The 25418-nt window shown below is 42.5% G+C and overlaps 1 protein-coding gene across 1 annotated transcript in view; it reads right to left on the minus strand.

Annotated features, from left to right (window-relative positions):
- Window positions 1-7003: 7003 nt before the first annotated feature.
- Window positions 7004-25418, minus strand: part of LOC104933792 (polypeptide N-acetylgalactosaminyltransferase 18) — a 152962-nt gene continuing 134547 nt past the window's right edge. The window contains exons 10-11 of the mRNA XM_019261359.2: window positions 18836-19000; window positions 7004-8571 (exon numbers count right to left, since the gene is read on the minus strand). Of these exons, the coding sequence (XP_019116904.2) occupies window positions 8425-8571; window positions 18836-19000 (312 nt within the window). The 3' untranslated portion in view covers window positions 7004-8424. The remainder of the gene's footprint in view (window positions 8572-18835; window positions 19001-25418) is intronic.

Raw genomic sequence — 25418 nt, forward strand, 5'->3', positions numbered from 1 at the left:
CCCCGCCGAGCGGAGTTTTTTTTTTTTATCCAATTAGAAACATGAGATTAGGTTTTTTATTCCTGCCAGGAAAGCTTTCATTTCCAGGCTGAAATATTGCTGATGTAGCATTTGCTGCTTAATCTGATAATCAGATCCTCAGGGACTTCCTTTCTCGTCTCCCATGGACCCTTAATCCTCCTCTTTCATGCCCTTTCCTCCTCTTTCTTGCACCCCTTATCGTCTCTGGTTCTACTTTTATATGCCTCCCTTCCAACACATAAAAAAAATATAAGCTCTTCCTAATGTGCCTGATTGATGGACAGGCACTGATCCAATGAAGCGCTGCCCTTCAATTAGGCCCTCCGTGGTCACCTGGCAACAGTGTTAACGAAGTGGACCCTTCAATTAAGTCTCGCCGGTTGTTTGGCTGAAGCGCGGGCCAATGAGTCGCGAGCGAAAAGGTTGACGGCACGTCATTACCGCTCCTTTCAAGGCCTTGGAGCGCCGGGATGGCTTTAATCACTCAGTCGCCGTTTAGTGCTACGGCGTTGCACGGATATATATATATATATATATACACTCACGGCTCATTGGATGTGCTGGCTTTACAATGCCTCTGATGTTATGAGAGGCTATGAGACTTATTTACGAGGTGTTCATGGTAACTCCTCCAAACAATATAGGTGCAGGGTTTCAGCTTTTATGGCGAGTCATCCATGGAAATGCTTTATCGCTCATAGAGACAAAGAGTAAAGCTGTTTTGATGCCCGGGCGTACTCATGCATCACTGTAATCCTTTAAGAAGGCGCCGCTTTAAAGGATGGATTCCTCTTTAGTGAAGATGCATCCTCTCTATAATGGTATCTATTAAAAGAGGGGGAGAGGAGGCCTGAGCGAGGAGGAGTGAGAGGAAGAGAGGGGTAATGACGGAGGGACTGAGAGAGTCCATCCAGCTCCTCGGCGGGCTAACGAGAAAGTCGGATGTTGCCTGGAGGTGATAATTAGCACATCCTCAGAGGCTGCAGAGAGCGACACATCTGCCCCCAGTTCAGCTTACTGTTTGTTTTACATCGTTTCCTACTCGTTAAGGTGGAAAATCTTTAGGGCATCTTTTGTGTTGTAACAATGACTTTTTAACCTTAAAGTCCAGACAAACTGATCAAGACAATTCCCTGTATAGTCTGATCTCTTGTTGAATGAGGTCTCGAGGCGAGCTCAGACCCAACAGTTCACACCATGAGCAAACACTTGACGACAGTGGCGAGGGAAAACTTCCTTTAAGAGGCAGAAGCCTTGAGCGGAACCCGGATCATTGGTGGACGGCCGTCTGCAGAGACCGGTTGAGTTTAGGCAAAGACGCACAGCAGCAATAATAATAACTACAACTATAGTTTTATATAAACTCTAAATCTAAAGAGTCATAAGTAGCTACAACTGTGAAATATAACGTGCAGAATTTCCCTTCAAAATGTTTTGTAGTGGAAGAATAGAGATCAAATTCAGTTTTATTTATATAGCACTAAATCATAACAGAAGTTATCTCATGACACTTTCCATATAGAGCAGGTCTAGACCGTACTCTTTAGAATATTATTTACATAGACCCAACAATTCCCACCATGAGCAAACACTTGTGGACAGTGGCAAAGAAAAACTTCCTTTAATAGGCAGAAACCTCGAGTAGAACCTGGATCATTGGTGTCTGCCATGACCAGCTGAGTTTAGAGAGAGAGAGACATAGATGCACAGCAGCAACAGTAAAAACTACAACTATAGACCCAACAGTTCCCACCATGAGCAAACACTTGGCGACAGTGGTGAGGAAAAACTTCCTTTTAGGGTCAGGAACCTCGAGCAGAGCTGGCTGCCATGACCGGTTGAGTTTAGACAAAGATGCACAGCAGCAATAATAATAATAACTACAACTATAGACTTGACAGTTCCCACCATGAGCAACCACTTGGCGGCAGTGGAAAGGAAAGAACAAGAGAAGTCCAAGTCCTTCAAAGCAAATTACAATTAAAAAACTGTGACCAGACTGATTAATAATTAAATATTGTGTTCGGTCTGCCTGTCTCTGTCTCATTTATGTTTCATTGCTCTGGGATTTTACCAGTTTACAACTAGAGATTTAAATATGTTTGTTTTCAAGGTTAAAATCGTTAGTGAGTCACGTCTCAAGACTCCTGATGGAGTCTACACCTGTACCTCTAAAGTGACAACTGATGTAAAAAATAGAGTAAACTCTCATTAGAGGCATTATAGACTGTGTATATGTGCAATCTGTTTAGGAAAGATCAGCAGTGAACAATCTTCTCTTTTCTAAATCAACAGTACAAATACATTTGATATAAAAATCGCATCAAATAAATGAGCATCGGTTGTTTCTGTCGCCCCCAAATACCCCAAAATAGCTTTAAAAATAACACAAATCACAGTTATTAAAAGCTATCAGTGCAGTTTAATCATGTAACACGTTGGAGCACATCCACCTTTTTATAATGAGATTACTGTAAATCCATTATCTAGCATGCTCTGCCCTCCAACACCTCGGAAATCATGAATCATACTTAGATTCCACTTCTGCTTCATCTCCTCGTCGTAAAATGGCGGCATGAATTGTACACACACGCGCACGTCTGTTTGTGTGCGCGTGCATGCAAATGACGCCATTTACGAGACGGCGGAAGGGTAAACAGCGGCATTACTGGGATTGATGTTAGCCGTGCTCGGAGAGTGCCGCCTCATACATGTTTCATGATGCCTAACTCTGAGTTCAGCAGAGACGCAGACACTCAGGAGAACGCCCGGGCCTCCTGTTCGACCTGCTTCTTTGAAACGACATATAAAATTTACCAGACGCACACAAACAACTCAGCAACACTCGATGACATGATTCATGTCATTTTGACTGTAAAGAAGTATTTTTGCATACTGTGTTTTTAATTAGTAGTTCCTTTTTGATAGCGTTTATAGTTTGAGCTGGCTCAGGTGAGGCTACACTGAGATCAGGGATTGGTCGAGCCTGCTGCTGTGCTCCTGCCTGATGTCCACCACAAATACTATAAATCTACAAGGAAGATCTTCTGCAATTTCAATGGTCAACCGGTCATGGAAGACAGTTCTGCTCAAGGTTTCTGCCTCTTAAAGGACGTTTTTCCTTGACACCGTCGCCAAGTGTTTGCTCATGGTGGGAACTGTTGAGTCTATAGTTGTAGTTATTATTGTTGCTGCTGTGCATCTATGTCTCTCTCTCTCTAAACTCAACTGGTCATGGCAGACACCAATGATCCAGGTTCTACTCGAGGTTTCTGCCTATTAAAGTTTTTCTTTGCCACTGTCCACAAGTGTTTGCTCATGGTGGGAATTGTTGGGTCTATGTAAATAATATTCTAAAGAGTACGGTCTAGACCTGCTCTATATGGAACGTGTCATGAGATAACTTCTGTTATGATTTAGTGCTATATAAATAAAACTGAATTTGATCTCTATTCTTCCACTACAAAACATTTTGGAGGGAAATTCTGCACATTATATTTCACAGTTGTAGCTACTTATGACTCTCTAGATTTAGAGTTTATATAAAAATACATGATCAGTGTATGAATTATGATGCATTATGTTACCCAGCAGTACACTGAGTAGTTAAAATTCACTCAGTAAAATGCTATGTAATGTACTTAAGGGAGCATTTTTCTACATGATAATTACTTTTATTTTTAATACTTTGAGAGCAGTGTTTAGGATTTAGCGGGATCTATTACCAGAGCAGAATTGGAATATATAATATGCCATGTTTTAATTAGGAATAAAATTAAAATATTAAAATGAATTAAATTAATTATCACCTGAAAATAACATCTGTTGTGTTTTTGTTAACATGAACCTTTTATACCTACGAGTCGACCATGAAGCACCCTTGTCAAATCAAAAAGTGGCTCCAGATGGGACCTTTCACGTTACGTCCACTGTTCAACATGGTGGAGGGTGACTCAAGGGGTATTCAGGTGGTTGCCTCACCACTAGATGTCACTAAATCCTACTGGTCCCCTCAGCTATAGGGACCCTTTTAGCATCAGTATTTAGCTGATTATTTTGGTTTTACAGCCCAAAACTTTACTTGTTTGTTAAGTTTCACCGCTCTCATGTTCAGGCCCAGCAGGCAGCAGTTTTATGTAAAATATCTCAGAGGTTAAGGGTGTAGGGGACGTCATGGAGACTACGTCCATGTTTATACACAGTCTATGGTTTTAGCAAGCAATCCCAACATTCATCGCTGTCAGAGGTGAAGAAACACACAGGACAAGTTTTGCCATTATCATTTGTTTTTTACTGTTGGTGCTTATAAATATCCAGTTTAAATACACTAATAAAATAGCTTGGACATTTTCATGACTTGATATATTAACAGCTTCCCAAAAATTGAGATACTTTTAAGATTTCAGGATCTAAAACCTGAGCCACAAAAAGAACAAGAAGGTCAACAGAAGGTTTGGTAACAGATGCTACACAGTAGCCAATAGAAGACATACCACTGCTTTAAACACTGTGTTGTCAGTACCTCAGTGGGTGGTGATTGAAAAAAAAAAAAGATTTTTGAATACATAACAGCCAGATCAATAATAAATAAGTTTGTCCCGTTTTTGTGTTGAATAATTGACCGACACTTTTCAAAGCTGGGGGTTTGAATATCTGTGAGATTGACTGTAATATTTAATTAAAAGCTTCGTGACAGTGCATAACTTTTGGAGATCTGCAAATGTAGAGCAAATTATTGAACAGTAGTATATGCAAGTGTCAAAATCAGCAAAAACAAAATATACTCATACATAAAACACACATCCAGTCGGTAGTATCCATCCATCCATCGCAGTGGCAGCAGATCTAGCAGGGCAATCCAGATATTCTTCTCAGCAACACATTCCAGCTCCTCCTGGAGGATCCCGAGGTGTTCCCAGGCTAGATGGGCTATGTAGTCCCTCCAGGAGGTTCTGGGTCTGCCCCGTGGTCTCCTCCCAGTTGGACATGCCTAGAACACCTCCAAAGGAGGCATCCTAATCAGATGTTGAACCACCTCAACTATGAGCTCCCTCTGGATGTCCAAGCTCCTCACCCTATCCGCGATCTCATTCTTTCAGTCACTACCCAAAGTTCATGACCAGAGGTGAGGGTTGGAACGTAGATGGACAGGACAATTACAAACTTTGCCTTCTGACTCAGCTCTCTCTGAACCACAGTGGTTCGGTACAACGTCCACAGTACTGCAGACGCCGCACCAACCTGCCGGTCCATCTCTCGCTCCATTTTCCCATCACTCGTGAGCAAGATCCCAAGATTCTTGAACTCCTTCACTTGGGGCAGCAACTCGCTCCCAACCCGGATGGAGCATTTCACTGTTTTCTAGCAGAGAACCATGAACTGAAAGGCTTGGCGGTGCTGCGAATCACCCCTGTGAGTGCTGAAGGTCACAGTCCAATGAAGCCAACAGAAACCCATCATCTGCAAACAGCAGAGACGCAATCCTGAGGTTCCCAAACCGGACACCCTCCTCACCCCGGCAGAATTTTAAAGGAAAAGCGGCTCATTAGATGCTCGCCCACTGTCAGACACCATCCATCTGTTTTGGATGGTATAACATCCATCTGTTGCGTTCAATCCATTCCTTTCACATTACTCATCATCTGATTTGACTTCTGCACAATTCAGCAGTGATGTTCGACATTAGAAAGGAGAAAGGACGCTGATCAACAGCTGTGTAGGCATGGGGACAAGCTGGCTCTCATTTCAAGGGGGGATGCATCCTAACGTGTCCTTTGATGGACTGAAGCCTAACAGGTTGTATCTGCACCTCCTCCTGAAATGTGTCACGGTGGAAATCTTCCCCAAAAAACATAAAAAACTTTGTTTTTTCTTTTACTACTAAAAAGTTGCACTCACTTAAAACAGGCAATTTCCATGATACTGGAAGTTATAAGTGCTTAAAGGATAATTTCTTGGTTTATATTTGTACTGTGCCACAGTTTGTATCAGTGATGTTAACATTTCACTAACGTCATTGGAAAGAACACTGAAAAGATTCATTCTGTGATGATGCTTTGCTGTTAGTGTTGCATGTGTTGTATATTAATCCTCGTCAGTCCTGAATCTCGGCCGATTAACAGAATCACAGTTTTACTCTATTGTTAAAACCACTTTACTTTTAGCTGAACCTGAGCTCAGGTTCATTGTTGACTACAGATTGATTAGTGATCTTTGTCATCGTTTTCTCTTCTAATTACTGACCTTGGTGTTTGGTTAAAACCTGTCTGATGATCTGAATATCCATATTTAGGAATATCACTGTGTTCCAATGTTCCAAAGTTAACTTGGTTGGAAACAATGTTACGATTACTGATAAAAACTATTGTAATAAACCAGAATTATCCTACATAATGTAATTCTTACAGATATTTCCAGTTAATGTTGAAGTAATATCGTGTAACAGAGTTTAACTCCTGTTGATCTGCACTGACCTGTGATCAGTTGAATGGTGTCTTTGTCATTCGGCCCTAAGTCTCACCATCATATTTCTCTGTAAGTCTCCTGATGGACGGTAACGTAAACCGTTAGCTGATGTTGGCTCAGTTTGTTAGCCGTGCTGTGAGCACTGGGGGAGTGTCAGTGTTTGTACCACAGGTGTTTTGGTTTTCAGGCCCAGGGCGTGGGGTAATGCTGACAGTAGGTGGAGACAGTGTCGTGCCAGAACAGGAGCCTCTATGGACATAACGGCAGAGGAGAAGAGAGTGAAGAGAGGACTGACTTTCAGTGGTTGGTGAGAGCTTGGTGAAATAAAAGGCTGAAAGACAGACGCCGAGCTGGGCTGACTGCTGCTGGACTAGTCACTTATATCAGCCTCTGCTGTGTCTGCTGCTGTTGAGACAAGTTTTTCCTCACTTGAAGAGGGTGTCACTCCCTGTACAGATTGTAAATGTACTTTGTGACTATACAAATAAAATTTGATTTGATTTGATTTGTCGACCATGTTGATGTTTGGCTGTCTGCAAGTAATGTAATCAGATCAAATACTCGAGTACAGCTGCGTAAATTTACCACAGGGAGATTGCACTCTGAAACTGGAGGCTACAGATCAGAAAAAAATGCCAACTTCTAAGCAGCGTTGCTTTAATATATCTTATAATAATAATCACTGTAGCCCGAACTTCTTATTGGCTGAGGTTCCAGACGGCCCAACAGTAAAATAGGACGTTTTAAAGCTGCTGCATGTCTGTCATCTTCTCAGGACTGTGTGGGCGTACACAGACACCTCTGAATATATAACGTTTGCTGAAACACGTGAACATGGGATTAGATTTCACCTGGTTTCGAGCTCTTTGCTTTAGTTTTATTGGACTCGTGCTCGTCTTGAACTCTTGAGCATTTTCAATGCAACACTTTCCTTATCGTATTAATGTTGCATGAGTCAGAGTCCTGTTACTGTACATGCTCGTGTTACAGGAGCCAGGAACTCTTCTTTATCGGATCAATCTCCTGCTCCGTCTCTGAACCCCAAACATGCCGCCTGCCGGCATTGATGGACAGCTCCGCTTCTGATCTAATTAATTTCCAAAGCACACTCTTTAAACCGGGATTGTAATCGAAACTCCATCCCTCAGAAGTTTCAATCACTCTGCGGTTATTCTCCGTTGCACTTTCTCACCTTATTCGCGATACTGAGGGACGGGAATCTGCAGCATCTGTCCTGCCTGCACTCCGAGTCAAGTAGCGTGTAACGGTAATAAATCAAAACCTGCCTCCTCCAGATAATTTGTGCAAACGAATCATCTCGTTTACGTTGTGAAATTGCTTGATTTTTTTTTTTTTCCCTTCCTGGAATGAGTGCGAGTCACTCACCTTGTATCTCTCCCTCTGCACAACAAACATATTGAAACCACGCTCACTCAATTTGTTACAGTGATTGTGCGATGATACCGAGGGAGCACGGGCCCCGACGCCACCGTCTTTAAACGGCAGATGGGGAACCCAAAAATACATCACAGACCTGCTCCTGCAATAACCAGAGCGCTTACATGATTTCATGAGCCTGTCCCCTGGAACAAGCGACTATATTTCTCATTTCGATTGCAGAGCGGGAAGTTTTAAGAGCCTCGGCACCATCTGTGAGTGTCTCTACTCTCAGGTCATTGGTATAAAACGGTTATTAGGTTACTGATGGTCCGTGTCTGATTGAAGCACATCTCTTCCTGTGTGGATTCTCGTTAAAAATAGGTCCGGTTTCTAAGCTCATTTTTTGGACAGTTAGTTTGCTGCTTAGATCAGCATGTTTGTCCATTTCTAACTGGACTCGTGCACCACAGCTCTGATCAGTTTGGAGTTTTTTTTTTGGCTTCCTCGCTTGCTGGATTAGTCCGTCACGACACAAAAGAAAAGTGTGTTCCAGCGTTTTCACTGAGGCAGCACAGTCAGTATGTTAGTGATGGTCCATTTCTGATCGGTGCAGTCCTGAATGACGAGTTGGAAAGTGAACTCCGACTGTCTGCTCTCCACCAGCTCCAGGCAGCGCTGAGACTCCATGTTCTGGATGGAGCCACCCTACGATGTAAAGAGAGGAGAGAGGATTTATAGTATATGATAAATAATGCACAGCAAGGTGAGGACGTTATAGAAGAATAACCAACAGGACTGAAGGGTGAAGAGTGCCGTTCCATCTGTCCGACCCACATGGGGTGGTCTAAAGCTTCTGGGGGCCCGTTTCAAGAGCTAGCTGTCGTATGTTCAGGCTGACTTATTTGTATATTTTAGAGAGACTGTGGAAAAAAACGTTCCTGCCTGCTCTCCCAACATTAGTTCACTGGAATCAAGTGCAAGAAACGGAAGTTCTAGATGCATTGTGGGTAATGTAGTTGCTCTGCCTCAACTAGTACCAAAAAAACTAACTGCAGTTCCTCTTGTCGTCCACTTGAGGCTGGCTCCAGAAGTGAGTCAGTCCAACTTCACAGCAGAAATAAACATGTTTACAGCCTGGTACAAAAAACTGTTTTGGTCTCTGTAGCTAATTTCCCCGTTCATGACAACTGTACTGAGGGTGAATTTATATACAACTCACCTGTTCACATTATATTAAGGCTTAAAGTTATGCAGGATTAAGAGCGTGGCGTCGTTATAGATGGATTGCTTGATGGATTGATGAATGCTGGCAAGATTTAGTTTCTTCTTCGTACCAGGAAGCAATCAGCAATTACCCCGCCATATGGCACTAAATCCTACAAACTGGTCCTTTAAGGAACATTACCTTCTGATCTGATGACTAAAATTATATGTTATTATTATTATTATGAAACACAAGATCAATATATGATTTTTAGGAGCCTCCAAAGCTGAATACATCTCTTTGTTGACGCACTTCATTCACAAGTACTCCACTGCTGCAGTGTGGACTGTATTAAACCCGTTCTAATTTGTGATTACAGGCTGTGTAATTCAAAACACAAGGTCATACGGACCATGCCTGACAGAAGAAGTGCCCGGCTGTAAACTGGCTCATAATTTTTTTTTACAGCATACCTCCAGCAGCTGGAAGGACGCGTGCCGTAAAAGATCCAGAGAATCAAACTTCACTGACTGCTGAAATCAAGTGCAGTGCACTTAAAGGTTCAGTGTGTAACTTTCAGAGTGATCTATCAGCAGGAATATAACATGCATAACTATGTTTTCAGTGATATATAATCACCTTCAGGAGTCTTAACGACATGTCTGTGCCTTTAAATGCTAATGAGCTGCTGGCTAATTCCGCCCGGCAACAGGTAGGTTACCATGACAACAGCTGAGCTCAAGCACTTGGGAGAAACTAACCCTGTTAAGGGTTTAACGGCTAACTAGTACTCGTGGTACTCTTTTATAACCTCCAGGTTATGGTTCATGGGCCCATTAGTGATGTCACTAGAGGCTAAAAATCTAAACAGTGTGTTTTAAAGAGAAAGTGTGGCACGCAAAATGAAGGCGGTCATTGTTTTTAACGCTGGGGGGGTTTGAACGCACCCCGAATTCAAAAATATCAGTGTAGAAGAGCTGAAAGTGATTTTTTTTCATAATATGTCCCTTTTAAGGAAGTCAAATGTCGACAAATGGAGGATCATACTTTTTATTTAGCACAAGGACAGCATCAATCTTTGCACCAAAGAAGTGAAAACAACAGATTAGCTTCTTAGTCACGTGTCAACAATGACGTTTTCTAAATATCTGTATAAAGGAACCTCAGTAGCCTCAACAATGACCTCTCTGATGACCTCTTCAAGCCACCGTAGCTTCTCCTGTAAGCTCACCACTAAAAATGACACTGTACATTTAACTACTGTACCGTAGTTAATCTGTTCTTGGAACCGAGATACTTAGATAAACCCACAAATGTGTATTTCATCCAAACAACGGCACTTTGAATATGAGTCTCTACCTCTTTTCTCTTACATAAAGTAGGTCCTTACTTTTATGGCGAGAGCAGTAATATGTTTTAATGAGCCCGAGGCCCGGCGGAGGGGCGACTAAACCCATTTGTGTCAAACTCACTGGGAGCTTTAAAATCGATATATCCTTTACATGTTACACAATAACAGAGAGAGGACTGAGTGCACCACAAACACCCTGAACATTCAGCACAAGAACGGCTGATTGTAGCAGACGAGTGTGCAACAGTCAACACAGTCACGTCCTCCTCGAGGCTGAAAAGATATCGATCCTCTCAGCTCGCTCGTCTGTGTGCACAGCTGCCTCGGTTTGTCCACACATCGGGCGGTCGATCGGTCGGTCGACATGCGTAGGTGTGATCACTTGACAGAACGAACTTGTCCACACTCTGGTGTCACACTCATGGAGAGAGCGAATCTATGCGAGACTGTTAACATCGATCCGAGGCTAATGAGTGAAAACAAGACCATGCTATGTTAAATTATATTGGATTTTTAATGATCGGCCGCCGGGAAGTCTTTATAAAGAGCAACGTTCACGTGAGGAGCTGATAGATCCAATCAGCAAGTAAATTATCTTTAGTTAGAGAAGATCTAATGAAGGTTTAAATATGTTTGTTATCTTTAAAGGTCCGGTGTGTAACATTTAAAGGGATCTGATCCTGCTGATCTAAAATTCTGAAAAGACGTGGATCATCAACCATCTGTCAATCAAAGCATCCACGCTCTTAATCCTGCATAACTTTAAGCCTTAATATAATGTGAACAGGTGAGTTGTATATAAATTCACCCTCAGTACAGTTGTCATGAACGGGGAAATTAGCTACAGAGACCAAAACTGTTTTTTGTACCAGGCTGTAAACATGTTTATTTCTGCTGTGAAGTTTTGAACATGGGGACTTATGGAGACTGACTCACTTCTGGAGCCAGCCTCAAGTGGACGTTAGAGGAACTGCAGTTTGTGGCATAGTGGCTTCTGTAAGAAGAGACTTTTTCAAGGTTTCAATTCATATTCAATATTCACAAAGACCAAAATGAATTATATTTGCTGTAGCCCCCCCTCCACCCCTGAAGACTTGTTTTATTTCATGATGGTGTATTCATTTAACATGACAATGGAGGTGATCATTAATTCAGTAGAGGAGGTCTGTCTCCGAGGCAGGAAATCCTGGCCATTATGAGAATAACTGAGCCTTTCTAGAGATTAATGTTTCATTGTAAGACAAAAACACATTAAAGCTGCTCTAATGAATGTTTTTAAATGACTGTGTGATGTGAAAGGAGTCGCTCATAGTGACAAACTCACAGAGGATTATAACTGTGGAGCTTTTTTAGTCGTTGTTTTGGTTTACAACTTTCCAACTTTAGAGTTTTGATTTGTTCTTGAAGGGAAAATGCGTCAAAACGTTTTATATAATGCACAAGGAAAGTGACCAAGAAACAGCTGCAGGCTCGTCTATGTTAGAAAGAACTCAATTTTTAAGAAGGTTAAAAGATAAAAGCTCTTTGCATGCTCGTTAGTAAAACTACCAGTCAAAATGTCACTTTTGTCTTTTAACATATTCAGAATTTGGTCGTCTTGTCAACATAGTCTTTTAACATATTCAGAATTTGGTCGTCTTGTCAACATAAACAATGTTTGCACATGGCATCAGTAGGGATGAGAATCGAGAACCGGTTCTTGTTGAGAACCGGTTCCGTGTGTTTCAATTCCATGGAATCGTTTGATCGTTTATCTAATGATTCTCTTATCGAATCCAGAAAGCACGAATTATATCATGTAACTTCCGCAAGAAGTTACGCGCGCTCGATTCCAGCAAGCACGACAAATTACGCCATGTAACTTACGCAAGAAATTTGGCACGTGCAGTGCAATCAGTAGTAAACAATGTCACCCACTCGGTTCAAACGCTCCAAAGTTCGGCTGCATTTCACCAAAACAGACGTCAACAGCTCGACTTGCAATCATTGCAAAGTGGAGATAACAGCGTCGGGAGGGAACACGACGAACATGCAGAAACATTTGCGCACACAACGTGCAATATTTTGAAATGGATGTCGTGTTTTTGACACGCTTTGGCAGCAGCCAGGCTATGAGCACCTCTGCGGTTACTACAGAAGGTAAATAACACACTGCCTACCATGTTAACACCATGTGCTGCTTTGTAAAACATGATATAACAGTTACATTACACGAATGCCTTCTGCATTACATTTAGAAGATGACCATGACGAGAGAGAGAGTCTGGCAGCTGTACTAGTACTCGCTCCAGTTCACTACCTCCTCTAGATGATGCTGATCATGATGCTGTTTGTTCTCCTTTTTTCCCCAAATGAGAATCGTTAAGAGAATCGAATCGTTAAGAGAATCGATATTGGAATCGGAATCGTAAAAATCTGATCAATTCCCATCCCTAGGCATCAGTAAAGTTTCGGACTAGAGGTGCAGCGTGTTTTTGTAGCAGTAAGCTACTAGTCAGCTAAGAGTTGGGCGGATCCAAACAGGATGAGGCGTCCAGGGAAAAGTTTTTTCATTCATTTCAGTGGAGGGTCGTCCGTTTCCGCACCGGCAGTCAACAACGCAGGGGGGTCAGCAAAAAACCATGCCGGTGTGCGGGAGAGAAGTTGATCCAGATCCAACTTTTGGGGAAACGGAGCCCCACGTCACGCTCAGATCGGTCAAACCTCCACAGACAGTCTGAAATCTGATAATCTACCTGTGTGTGTGTTCTGGTTTTGTTTATTTCATGGACCCAGCGATGACACGGAGAAGTTTAATTTGATTTGTGTCCGATCATTAGAGAGAGAGCGCTTTGGTTGAGAGACGGAGAGCAACAATAACAGAGATTCGCCTCGATAAAGCTTTTCATTCTCATTAATCGGAGAAATAAAAAGTTATTTCCTGATTGTTTCACAGCGGTTACATTCAGACACGTCCACGGCAACCCACCTACGCTCCCCACCGCCGGACAACCCTGCTACGAGTTGCCGCGATCCCTGATCCTGAGTGAATGCACGCTGATGTAAACCAATGCCAACAAGGCGCAATGCAGCATTTATTAATTTACTGCAACAACAACAGACTAATATTGTGCCATCTATAACGACGGCATCCATTAATGTAGATTTAAAGATCAGTGTGAGCCAGACTTTATGTTAGAAGATTCACTGTGCTGGCTGTGGTTCAGGAGGTAGAGCGGGTCGTCCACTAATCAGATGATCGGTGGTTCGATCCCCGGCTCCTCCAACCTGCATGTCGAAGTGTCCTTGAGCAACAAACTGCTCCCTGTAAGTTGCTTTGGATAAAAGCGTCAGCTAAATGTATTAACACTGTTTCCTTTTCTGCAGGACTGCCTTTGACATTTTCTCTCACACCGCCTGCTGCAGTGGGCTGCTAATGGGACATTATAGCAGGAGGGGCTCGTCATAGTGGACGCCGCTGATGGCTCCTACTGTACAGAGGAAGGACTCAGGATCCATTAAAGTGCTCATAATGATCCTTCCTACCTCCTCTGCTGGCTCTCTCGCAGCGTGCGAGTGTACTTAAAGTCTCCTCTGAGGAATACAGCTCAGACTAAGAGAGGTCGTACACAAGCACACGCACCCACCCAGGTGCTCGCACAGGTGCCCACATGTAGGCAGCGAGCCCGTCTGTCATACTGCAGAGCGCAGAGCTGGACAACAATATTGATTCCCTGCTATTAAGGCGGGGAGCACTAGTTAATCAGCCGGTGAGACAGCCAGTCAGCCAGAAAGCCATCAGACAGCCAGGCCGCGAGCGGGTTGGGCAATCTGTCAACCAGACGCTGAATCACCAAGTCATTCCCCCTCAGAGGAGGAGGTGAGTGAAAAGCAGTGCATGGAGACAAAGCTCAGACACAGCTCCCTGACATATGTACCGCCTGCTGCTGTAGTGCCTTTGAGCTTCATCGCTTAAAATTCTTGTGCCTGCTCTTCCTAAATTTGACATCACCTTGGAGGACTGGGCAGGTCGTGTCGACTTTTCCAGGTTTAAATTCATCGATTATTCCTCTCGTAAAGTTTCCAAAGACCTACAAACACCGCTGCAGAACATTATAAAGTCATGTGAATATCATCAGTAAACAGACGGACATACTCGGATCTTACTGCCTTTCCCAGGGGACGTTAATCGAAGAGTCCGTGGGGAGGACAGCAACTTTTAACTCCAAATTAAACTCCAAAAGTTGCCCAAACTGTGAAGTGCAATGTTTCTTCTGCTGCTGTCTAAACAGGAGTTTATTATACGTAACCGCTTAAACAAAAGAAAACAAACGTTCATGAAGGTTCAGCGTCTTCAGCCTGTGTGAGTGTAAGTCTGCAGACGTCAGGCTCCGTTTTCCCAAAAGTTGGATCTGGGTCAACTTCTCGGCCAAACGCCGGAGCTGTTTTTCGCCGACACCCCCTCGGCGCTGACTGCTGGAGTCGAGATGGACGACCCCCCACTCAAATGAATGCACAAACCTCAGTCTGAATCCAGCCCTACTCATGATAGAAGCACATAAAGCATAGCATACATAACATAACTGAGACGTGTTGTCACATTCATGAGGAATGGGAGCGTTGCAGCCTTCATCTAATCCAGCAGTGCTGCTTGTGCCTCTGTATAAATACCGTGTTCATGCGTGGCCCCTGGGACTGAATGTACTCATTGATCTCCGCCTACCTGAGTAAATATTTTCCACTGTAGATTCTTTTTTATGGACTTGTATGACACGTATTAACACAGCTATGAATTATGTACACGGCACGCTGAGTTCATCTGGTGAAAAGACAGACTTGCAGTACGCCTCTTACAAAAGGTAATTGGCAAACCTTAAGAAACCATGAGGCTGGAAAAATATGTGGGCTATTCTGCAGAGAATGCACTTCCAAGATATTGAACTTTAAAGATTTGACAAGAAAAAAAAAACAGTTTAAATATTTAAACCTTTTCATAAAAACACAACACAGGCAGAAAATCATATAAAAGACGTCAATAACGCCAATTAAAAGTTTCCAAAATGTTATCGACCCGAGCCGCAGCTGTGAGAAAACATAAAAAGTTTTTGGAAAGTAGCAGCTTGTCTGTGAGCTTTTATAAAAATCTGATATTAATTAATTGAAAATGATCCAACATGACTGAACATGAACTTTGATGTGATTAAAATACCATCTATGCCGTGTGACAAATAATTATCTAAATCGACGTCTGTGGGTTTTGATTTAGTAAAGCATGCGTAACAATGCTATGACATGTGAATTTATGAAATTACAGGGTTATGCACATTCACAGAGATAGACAGATTAGTTATTAGTAGATAGTTTAAAGTGGTGCACAGGTCCTGACCACTGTCAGTATCTTGACCTGTGTGGGAGTGTGATTTACTGGCAGGTCATTAATAATAAACGTATGAAATTATCTTGCGGACCGGCCTTGAGTTTGACATGTCTGGTTTATGTCATCATCAATAACCAGAACCACAAATATACATCATCATGGTGATATCTATGATTTTATTTTGGCGGGTTTTCACACGGTTTCCTCTGTAAATCTCAAATCTCTGCCAACAAAGCGTCCACAGATTTACAATATTATGGAAGCTACCGTGCAGATTGTGAGTTCATCATCCCATCAGTAAACAGAGGGACTTAACCGGTTCTTAAAGTTCTGGTAAATGGACTGTACTTATTATATCTGACTTCCACTGGCTGCCATCCAAGGTGCCACCAGTTTTAGCATTCACGCAGCGATGGTGCAGCCTCCGGGAGCAATTTGGGGTTCAAGGACACTTCGTCATGCAGCCTGGAGGAGCCGGGGATGAAGCCACCGATCATCTGATCAGTGGACGACCTCGCTTTATCTTCTGAACCACAGCCGCCCCAAGTGAACAACATAAATAACTGGAGATCCCAAGAAAACAAATGAAATGAACTTCTTATCACGAGGAAGCGGTTCGACCCTTTTGTCGATGGTTTATAAATGCAGATGTTTCAGTTCGTGATGTTTGATTTTTGTAAGTTTGAGGTTCTCCTGATCTAAAAGAAAAACACGACGAGCGATCGATGCTGTGTCGCCACACGAACCATCGACGCTCTGCTGTTTGCTCGTGTTGTGTTCTACGTGATCACGAACGGCGCTCTTGTGATCAACGTTTGTGAAACTGAAACTTTCTTTTGAGAGAAGCTGCGTCCGTCAATAGAAGCAGGCCGATAATAATAATCAGAAAAACTGCCTCCTCTCCTTCCTCTCCTGCTCCCTTCAGGTCAAACTCAGTTCAATATTCTTAAAGGATCTCCTTATCAATAATTCACAAATACTGACTGACTGCTTCACATGAAACGCCGCCTCTCTCTTCACACTCTTTTCTTTTCAGCTCTCCAGTGCTCGTTTCTTTCTTCTGGCTGTATCTCGTCACCTTTCTTCCTTCTGTGAGTCTTTACGACCTTCTTACAGCGACGTTGTCAGAAATACTCACTGCGTTACTGTTTGTGTATGTGGATGATTTCTGTCGGTGTCTTGTCCTGATGTGTGCTCACAGTGTCAGCGGCCCTTTGGGCACAGTCTCTTTGTTTCTGCTGCTGTGATTTAAATAGTTACAACTAGCTCATTAGCATTGAATTGAATTGCATTTTTAAAGGCTCATAATTAAATTCAGCAGCGTCCGCCCTGTTAAAGGCCAGTGACGGGGTCGACGGTTAGCATGGAAATTGTTATATTAGTAATGATGTTAATGCTTGTGGCAGCACGCATAAATCAGTGACACACAGTGTCTGTAGGGAGGACGTTTCCACGTATAAATTCATTGTTTATTTCACTCAATAATGCCATGGCGACGGAGCTGATATGTTTCAATGTTAGTCAGTGGGTCAGCTCACACAGTCACGGCTCCGGAACGATTGCGGCGTCCAGCAGCCCTCCGTAACACATACGCAGAGCTTCTATTGTTCACGGACGCCGGAGCACGGCGCATAAATTCAGCGCAGAGCAGATTGTGCAGGAAAGGAAATCGGCTACAAAATACAAAATAAAACCCAGGTTTATTTTCAAAATAAAATACTCCGTGTTTACCGCGGATCGAGTTTCATTACAAGAACACGTCATAATGGGCGGGGCCGACCTGAAGTCAACAGGTGAGGGGTTTTCAAGGCATAACCATTGATGACACCTCACATCCTTTTTATAAGGACACCAGAAAAAAGATGCAGCGTGGAATGTCATCGCAGGAGTCAAAGAGACTACAGCTGCCAATATCGCACGATTATGCGTGAATTCGCGAGATCTCGGGCGTTCTCGTGATGCTTGGTGGCCGGCGGAGACGCACCTGAGCGCTTCACAAACGGATTATGTGTGAGTTGGCGGACGGTGGAGTACGCTGCCGTTCCGGAGCTGTTCAGCATGCAGTATATTTTAGGGGTAAGTATCTAAATCATGTCACGTAATCATCATCAGTAAACAGACGGACCTACACGGCTCTTAATGCCAGAGATGAAGGATGTTTTCCTGGGGAAGTGAACCGCAGAGTCCGTAAGAAGTACCGACCAGGTCACGGCAACTTTTAGCTCCAAATTTACCGATTTCTTCCCTCAATAGTGTCTCAAATTTGAGCTGCAGTAACATTTTTAACCACTAGATGTCACTGTTTCAAGCAAAGTTACATAACGTTTTTTTTAAAACATCTTTGTGCTGCATTAAATTAAATATCATTGCATTCTGTCTTTCCCTTTTTAAATCTGCTCTGTTAGAAGAGCTCGTAGTTCAGTCTCAGGCCTTATTTGACTTCTCCACCAAACTTTTTAGGAACGAAATGAAAAAAATTGACTCTCTCTTTTCCAAAAAAAAAACCTCTAAGGGTTTGTGCCTAATGGGTTTCATCTCTCTGACTTCTGACATAAGTTAAAAGTGAGATTTCTGATTCTGGCCGATGCTAATTAGAGGCAGTTTCCCCTGCCAGTGTAGCCACAGATAGACTCAGAGGAAAGCTGCTGAGGTATTGTTCTCTGAAGACATTGGCCGATGGGTAAAAGAGAGAGAGAGTGAGGAAGAACTTACTCAGCCTGATGTCTGCGACAAAAAAACCCAGTATACAGACAGAGCAGAGATGCCTCGGGCGTGAATACAGTAGTGTCTTCTTTATACTAATTATCCAGCTCGCTCTACTTATCTGTCATATTTTAAGACAACATTAAAAGTGTGAAGATTAAAAATAAGACAGAGGGTTGTTAAAAGTCAGAGAGTGTGCATGTGTGAAAGCTCATTATCCAACCGGAGCAGATCGCCTCAAACAGAAGAAGAATGATCCACGGAGACGCACGAGATACCAACTCAACCGTAAAGACGAACTCTAAAACCGCAGAAGCTTTGGTCGAGCAGATAAGATGCCTTCACTGTGCTTTACCTGAGCGAACATCCAGGTGAGCTTCATGTGCTTGGTGGCCGCGTAGCTGCACTCCAGCAGCCTGGGTCTGCTGTTCACGTCCACCAGACACTTGTTGTCGTCGTCGTCGATCGTCGGGCTCAGCACTCCCAGGTGGAGCTGCTGGGAGCTGGTGTAGTAAACGTTCTGTTGGGAGACAGAAACGAAGGACTCAGTTCAGACCGGCTTTCTACCTCAAATCTAATTTGGATGCAAATGAATTTCAGGGACATCAAACGACGTACGGGAAAGTCCACATACTGTATGTTTCAGCTCAGTCCACCTTAATCAGTCATTTTTCATCTTTAATTTGTGATACAGATAAACCTTTTTTTCATAATTTTAGTTTTTATTCACATGTTGCATCATAATTTGGATTTTTCCGTCACTCTTATACATTAATATCCTGTACACTACACATTCAACCAGCGGTGTCACAGTGTAAACGGTTCCAAACTCAGCAAACATTGAATATTTCATAATTTAGAGGACAGTCTACGTTGGGGCACAAAGTGCTCTTTATTATCTACCACAGGGGGCATTAAAAGACAAAAACATGTATAATTATACAACCTAATGAGAGTTCTGGCATATAAACATCAGAAGAACTAACTAACCACCAAACAAAACACAGAGAAACTGCTGCAGGAACCGCGAGTATTAAATGTGGCCAAAATAAAGAGCTGGTCGTGGACTTCAGAAGGTCTAACCTGACCACAGTTTCCATGCAGGGTGAAGAAGGTGGAGGTGGAGGTGGTGGAGGACTAAAAACAACAGACTGGACTGTCTACAGGAAGGGACAGAGCAGATTCTACTTCTTGAAGAAGCTCAGGTCCTTCAAAGCTCAGTGAGATGTTCGGTTGTTGAAGGCTGGCTCAATGCTGACTGCTCTGGAGCTCCTGGAGCTGGTTGCAGAGAGAAGGACGCTCCAGAAACTTCTCAGCATCACGGGCAATAGCTCCTACAGTATATGACCTCCTGATCAAACCACAGAGCAGATTCAGTCCTCAAACTCTCACTGCGACTCCCATCCTGTGACAGCTGATCAATCTATGAAGCTGTTAAATCTCTGTGGTCACTTGTAATTCATTCCATGAAAACAGTGCATTGAAGTTAAGTAGTTGTTGGATCGTGTGCTGCAGACCCAAAACAGAGACGACAGATTGTTGTTTTTGTATTTACAGGCTGGGTCATTAGAGAGCTGTGAGCAGGCTAATTCTGAATCTTTTACCTCACCTGCAAAATTTGCCAGGTAAACAACATTCTCTCTTTTTAATGTAGCGAGAAATAAACAGGCCACCTGTTAGTGATCTAATTAAAGAGGAGAGGGGAATATTCAGGCATGAAGGAAGAAGAAGAAGAGAGAGGTCATGGATGCAAAAGCAGAATAAATTTCTGCACATACCTGAAAAAAAAAAAAGGATAAAAACAAAACACAAGGACGCGGTAATGAATGCAAATGTTGGCCCAGTTTTGAAGCCTGCAAAATGTCTAGTGAGGTAAATCAAACAAACTTTATGTGTTTTTAAAAATTCACAGCGTAAAGCGTGAGTCGGAAGAAGAGACAAAGACAAACGAGATGAAGGGCGACGTAAAAAACCCAAAGAGGCAAAAGTTGAGAATGTAACGAAACTGCTCCGAACAAACTGGCTGTTGATCACACTCTCTGAGTGTGTGTGTGTTTGCAAAGGAGTGTGTGAACGCTCTGATGAGGTCACTGATGAGAATAATGACCGTCTTGCAGGAACAGGACATTTCTAGAGAGGAGCCATTATCAAACTGTGAAACAGCCTCAGAGCTTTTTAAGATGCTGTTTCAAAAACGCCCCGAAGACTGACGTGCGCGTGCATCGAGGATGTGCGAACGTCGGCGCTAATAACCACGATTAAACATGCATCCGTCAATAGATTGATGCTCAGCTGCCAACAGAGGGCTTAATGTTATCTCCTCTCCTGTCACGGCTTCTTAAAAACCTCTAATAGAAGGATTAGTGAAGCGTTTGTGTTCGACGGATAGCAATCTCTCCTGACAGATGTACACATTAATAAACGTAGACGGAAGAAAGCCCGTAAGCTCGGCTGATTTTCCGGGGTTTAATGTTTACCGTCAGCAGATGACATTTCAGTCTGGGCGAAATCTTTGTTTAGTCAAACAAAAAAATCTGTCTAGTGATCAAACCTGTCATTTCAAGCACCGCGTGACGGATACAGCAAAGGATAGGGATCTTCTAACAGATGGACATCGTTGGACTCTCGGCAGAAGCTTCAAAGTCCAGAGGCCCCTCGAGGCACACTTAAAACTGGATAATTACAACTGGCTAATTAGAAAGACTTCAAAAGATTCGTCCTCATGAATGTGTGTCAGATTCCTTCAACTTGGCCTGAAGGTGGTGTTAGCTGAGAAATCAGGGGGTTAGCCCTCTGATTCCAGGAGACACGAGATGTCAGATGTTTCCACAAATGCCCCAAAAACGTCAACGCTGGTTTCTTTTAGCCAAGACCACGGCTGTTACTTCAAGTAATCAAGTATTTGTTACTGTAGCAACAAACCTTTAACAAAGCCATTCGTATCTGTTGGTTATCTCAGGTGACTTGGACTGAAGAAGCCTCGAGATGACTTCGCCTACGATAACCTTCGAAGGATGCTATGGCCTGCATGACTGAGGCTGTACTGCAGTGTACTTAACATGGAGACAACCTTAACCACAGCATCTCGAGAAGAGAATACGCTTTTCTTTTTATTTTTAAAAAGTGATGCATCAGATCAGAAGACGCTTCGATGTGTCGTTCTGTTGCAGAACTATCTGTGATGCTGGAGCCAAACAAATCGTAATGTGTTGTCGAGGGAGTGCCGTTATCCTGAATATCAGCATGGTTGTGATTATCGTGTCATATTGCTTTAAATAGAAATAGAAATTAAAGCGACAAGTCCACTCTCTGTGGACTCTGCAGAGACTTTGCATTAGATACTGTAAATCACTCCGACTGTGCGGCCCTTGGATTTGATAAAATGAGCATAAATGACAGAATAAGGAATTCCATCAAGACCAAAGGCCATCGATATTCATTGTTTGCTGTCCGTTGGTCCACGCAGAGGAAATGGCTTCTGCTTTATTCTGCCTTTAGAAAAGTTTTTGATGAATTGGCTGAAAACATTCAAATGAACACAAATGTTTTTTTTTTCCTGCTTCCCCTCCAGATGTCAAAACATTTTTGTGTTGATCCGGCAGACTGCTTCAAATTCAGCACAAAGAGGAAGAACGTGCTCGAAGGCAAGTTTTTTTTTCCTGCTGAACACATTTAGACTGGATTCAGAAACAGTTTGAAGGTCCACGATTATTTTGTTTGTCTTTTTTTTTTTTTTTGCAACCCTGAAGGACGTCTACGTGGTTCAGTTTGGACCCTGCATGCTCCACGTGCCCTCGGGAGTTATTCAGATCTACCGGTTTGTTAAAGTTCAAGTTAAAACATTGATATAAATAAGAATAATGCATAAAAAAATGAAAATAATAAGAAAACAGAGGGAGGATTAGTCTTTTAGATGAAAAACAAGACAGATATTTGCGATTACAAACCCACGTCCTGCAAGTTTTTATGTATTTTTGTACTTTGAAACTGTGTTTTTCTCAATAAAAATTAAAATAAAATGTATTATTATTGTTATTATCTCAAGAATCCATTGACAGAAGTTAATTTCTTCCTCCTATCCAGAGGCTTGACCCACGCATCCATCTCCATGGACAGGTTAACTGCTTCATTCGGTGTGTTGGTCATGTTAAATTGATATCTTCATACTGTAAGCCGCTACTTTTTTCACACGCTTTGAACCCTGTGGTCTATACAACGGTGCGGCTAATTTATAGATTTTTACTCGGGGGGCACTCTCTAGCAGTAAACGCAAAAGTGAGACAGACATGTGGGGAAAGATTATGCGCCGAAGAAGACACTAGTTTTTGAATTTAGATTTTGAACTATCATTTTGTGCACACCCTCATCGTGGAAAACACACGAAGAAATGCAGCTTTTAAGTTAAAGGCAATTGATCTGGCCGTCAAAGAAGGAAATAGAGCCACTGCACGTAATCTTGGCATCCCATGTTGATGGCGTGTAAATACCTCATGTCACAGCATGAAAACCTTATATTCAAGTGCGGCCTATATATGTACAAAATTTTTTTATTTTAAGTATTTCTGAAGCAACACATCCCAACTGAGCTTAAAAATAATTGACTATACTGGGTGGAAAGAAAAACAATAAAGGGTCTCCAAGAAGTCGGCCTAAACCGACATCGCCAGCTGCCTGTCACAACACTCTGATTTGTCCAAATTTCTCGGCTCTGTGGCTTGAAATCCCTGCACAACCCTCCGGATACGGTGTAAGGCATCGTAACACGAAAAAGCAGCCTCAGACGCTGCTCACACACCACAAAGCACCACGACACAACCGCTGAGAGACTGGGGAAGCGGAAGGTGATGACCATTCATAGAGAGAGAGCAACGCGATATAAAAATATAAACCAAGAAAAACCAGCGACAAAATGGTGGAAATAGATATTACTTTCATGAAGCCGGTCAAAAAAAAAAACAATTCATTACCTCGGTTTCACCGAGAATTCTTATCTACCTCCTCGTATCCTTGATACACACTAAATGGCCATTCAGTTTAAATTTCTTACCTGCATCATGTGGTCGTTGATATCAGCGGAGCCTGAGGCGGAGCAGGAAGATCCGAACACGCTGCGTTCCAAAGTTTGTTTGCTCACCTCTGAGTCCAGGTAGAACGTGATGCAGATGGAGTCAACATCAGATCACGAGCTTTGTGCGTCAGCCACAGGCTAAGAAGCGATTTGGCACTCTCTCTGCTCGGCTTCGATTTTGCACTAAAATTTTCACACGGTGCGCACAAAAATAAGAGATTAGAAAGACTTCAAAAGATTCGTCCTCATGAATGTGTGTCAGATTCCTTCAACTGGCCTGAAGGTGGTGTTAGCTGAGAAATCAGGGGTTAGCCCGATCCAGGAGACACGAGAGCATCAGATGTTTCCACAAAGCCCCAAAAACGTCAACGCTGGTTTTCTTTTCAGCCAAGACCAGGCTGTTACTTACTCAAAGTAATCAAGTATTTGTTACTGTAGCAACAAACCTTTAACAAAGCCATTCAATCTGTTGGTTATCTCAGGTGACTGGACTGAAGAAGCCTGAGATGTCTTCGCCTACGATAACCTTCGAAGGATTCTATGACCTGCATGACTGAGACTGTACGCGTGTATTAACATGGAGACAACCTTAACCACAGCATCTCGAAAGAGAATACGCTTTTCTTTTATAAAAAGTGATGCATCAGATCAAAGACGCTTCGATGTGTCGTTCTTTGCAGAACTATTGTGTGCAAACAAATCGTAATGTGTTGTCGAGGGAGTGCCGTTATCCTGAATATCAGCGCGGTGTGATTATCGTGTCATATTGCTTTAAATAAATAGATTGGAACATCCCACTCTTCTTGGACTCTGCAAACTTTGCATAGATACGTAAATCACTCCGACTGGCGGCCTTGGATTTGATAAAATGAGCATAAATGACGGAATAAGGAATTCCATCAAGACCAAGGTCCTCGACCAAAGGCCATCGATATTCATTGTTGCTGTCCGTTGGTCCACCAGAGAAATGGCTTCTGCTTTATTCTGCCTTTAGAAAGTTTTTGATGATTGGCTGATTCAATGACCACAAATGTTTTTTTTTTTCTGCTTCCCCTCCAGATGTCAAAACATTTTTGTGTGATCCGGCAGACGTGCTTCCAAATTCAGCACAAAGAGGAAGAACGTGCTCGAAGGCAAGTTTTTTTTTCCTGCAGAACCATTTAGACTGGATTCAGAAACAGTTTGAAGGTCCACGATTATTTTGTTTGTCTTTTTTTTTTTTTTTGCAACCCTGAAGGACGTCTACGTGGTTCAGTTTGGACCTGCATGCTCCTGCCGTGCCCTCGGGAGTATTCAGATCTACGATCTACCGGTTGTTAAAGTTCAAGTTAAAACATTGTATAAATAAGAATAATGCATAAAAAAAAAAAAATATAAGAAAACAGAGGGAGATTAGTCTTTTAGATGAAAAACAAGACAATATTGTGCGATTACAAACCCACGCTGCAATTTTTATGTATTTTTGTACTTTGAAACTGTGTTTTTTATATAAAAATAAATGAAATGTATTATTTGTTGTTTTATCTCAAGAACTCCATTGACAGAAGTTAATTTCTTTCTCTATCCAGAGGCTTGACCCCGCATCCATCTCCTGGACGGTACTATGTTAACTGCTCATTCGTGTGTTGTCATGTTATTGATATCTTCATACTGTAGCCGCTACTTTTTTTCACACACTTTGAACCCTGTGGTCTATACAACGGTCGGCTATTTTAGATCTTTTAACCGGGGGCACTCTCTAGCATAACGACAAAAGTGAACAGAACATTGGGGGAAAGATTATTGCGCCGAAGAAGACACTATTTTTGAATTTGATTTGAACTATCATTTTGTGCACACCCTCATCTGGAAAAACCACCGAAGAAAAGCA

This window comes from Larimichthys crocea, chromosome XX (genome assembly GCF_000972845.2).
Source record: "Larimichthys crocea isolate SSNF chromosome XX, L_crocea_2.0, whole genome shotgun sequence".
NCBI classification, from domain to species: domain Eukaryota; kingdom Metazoa; phylum Chordata; class Actinopteri; family Sciaenidae; genus Larimichthys; species Larimichthys crocea.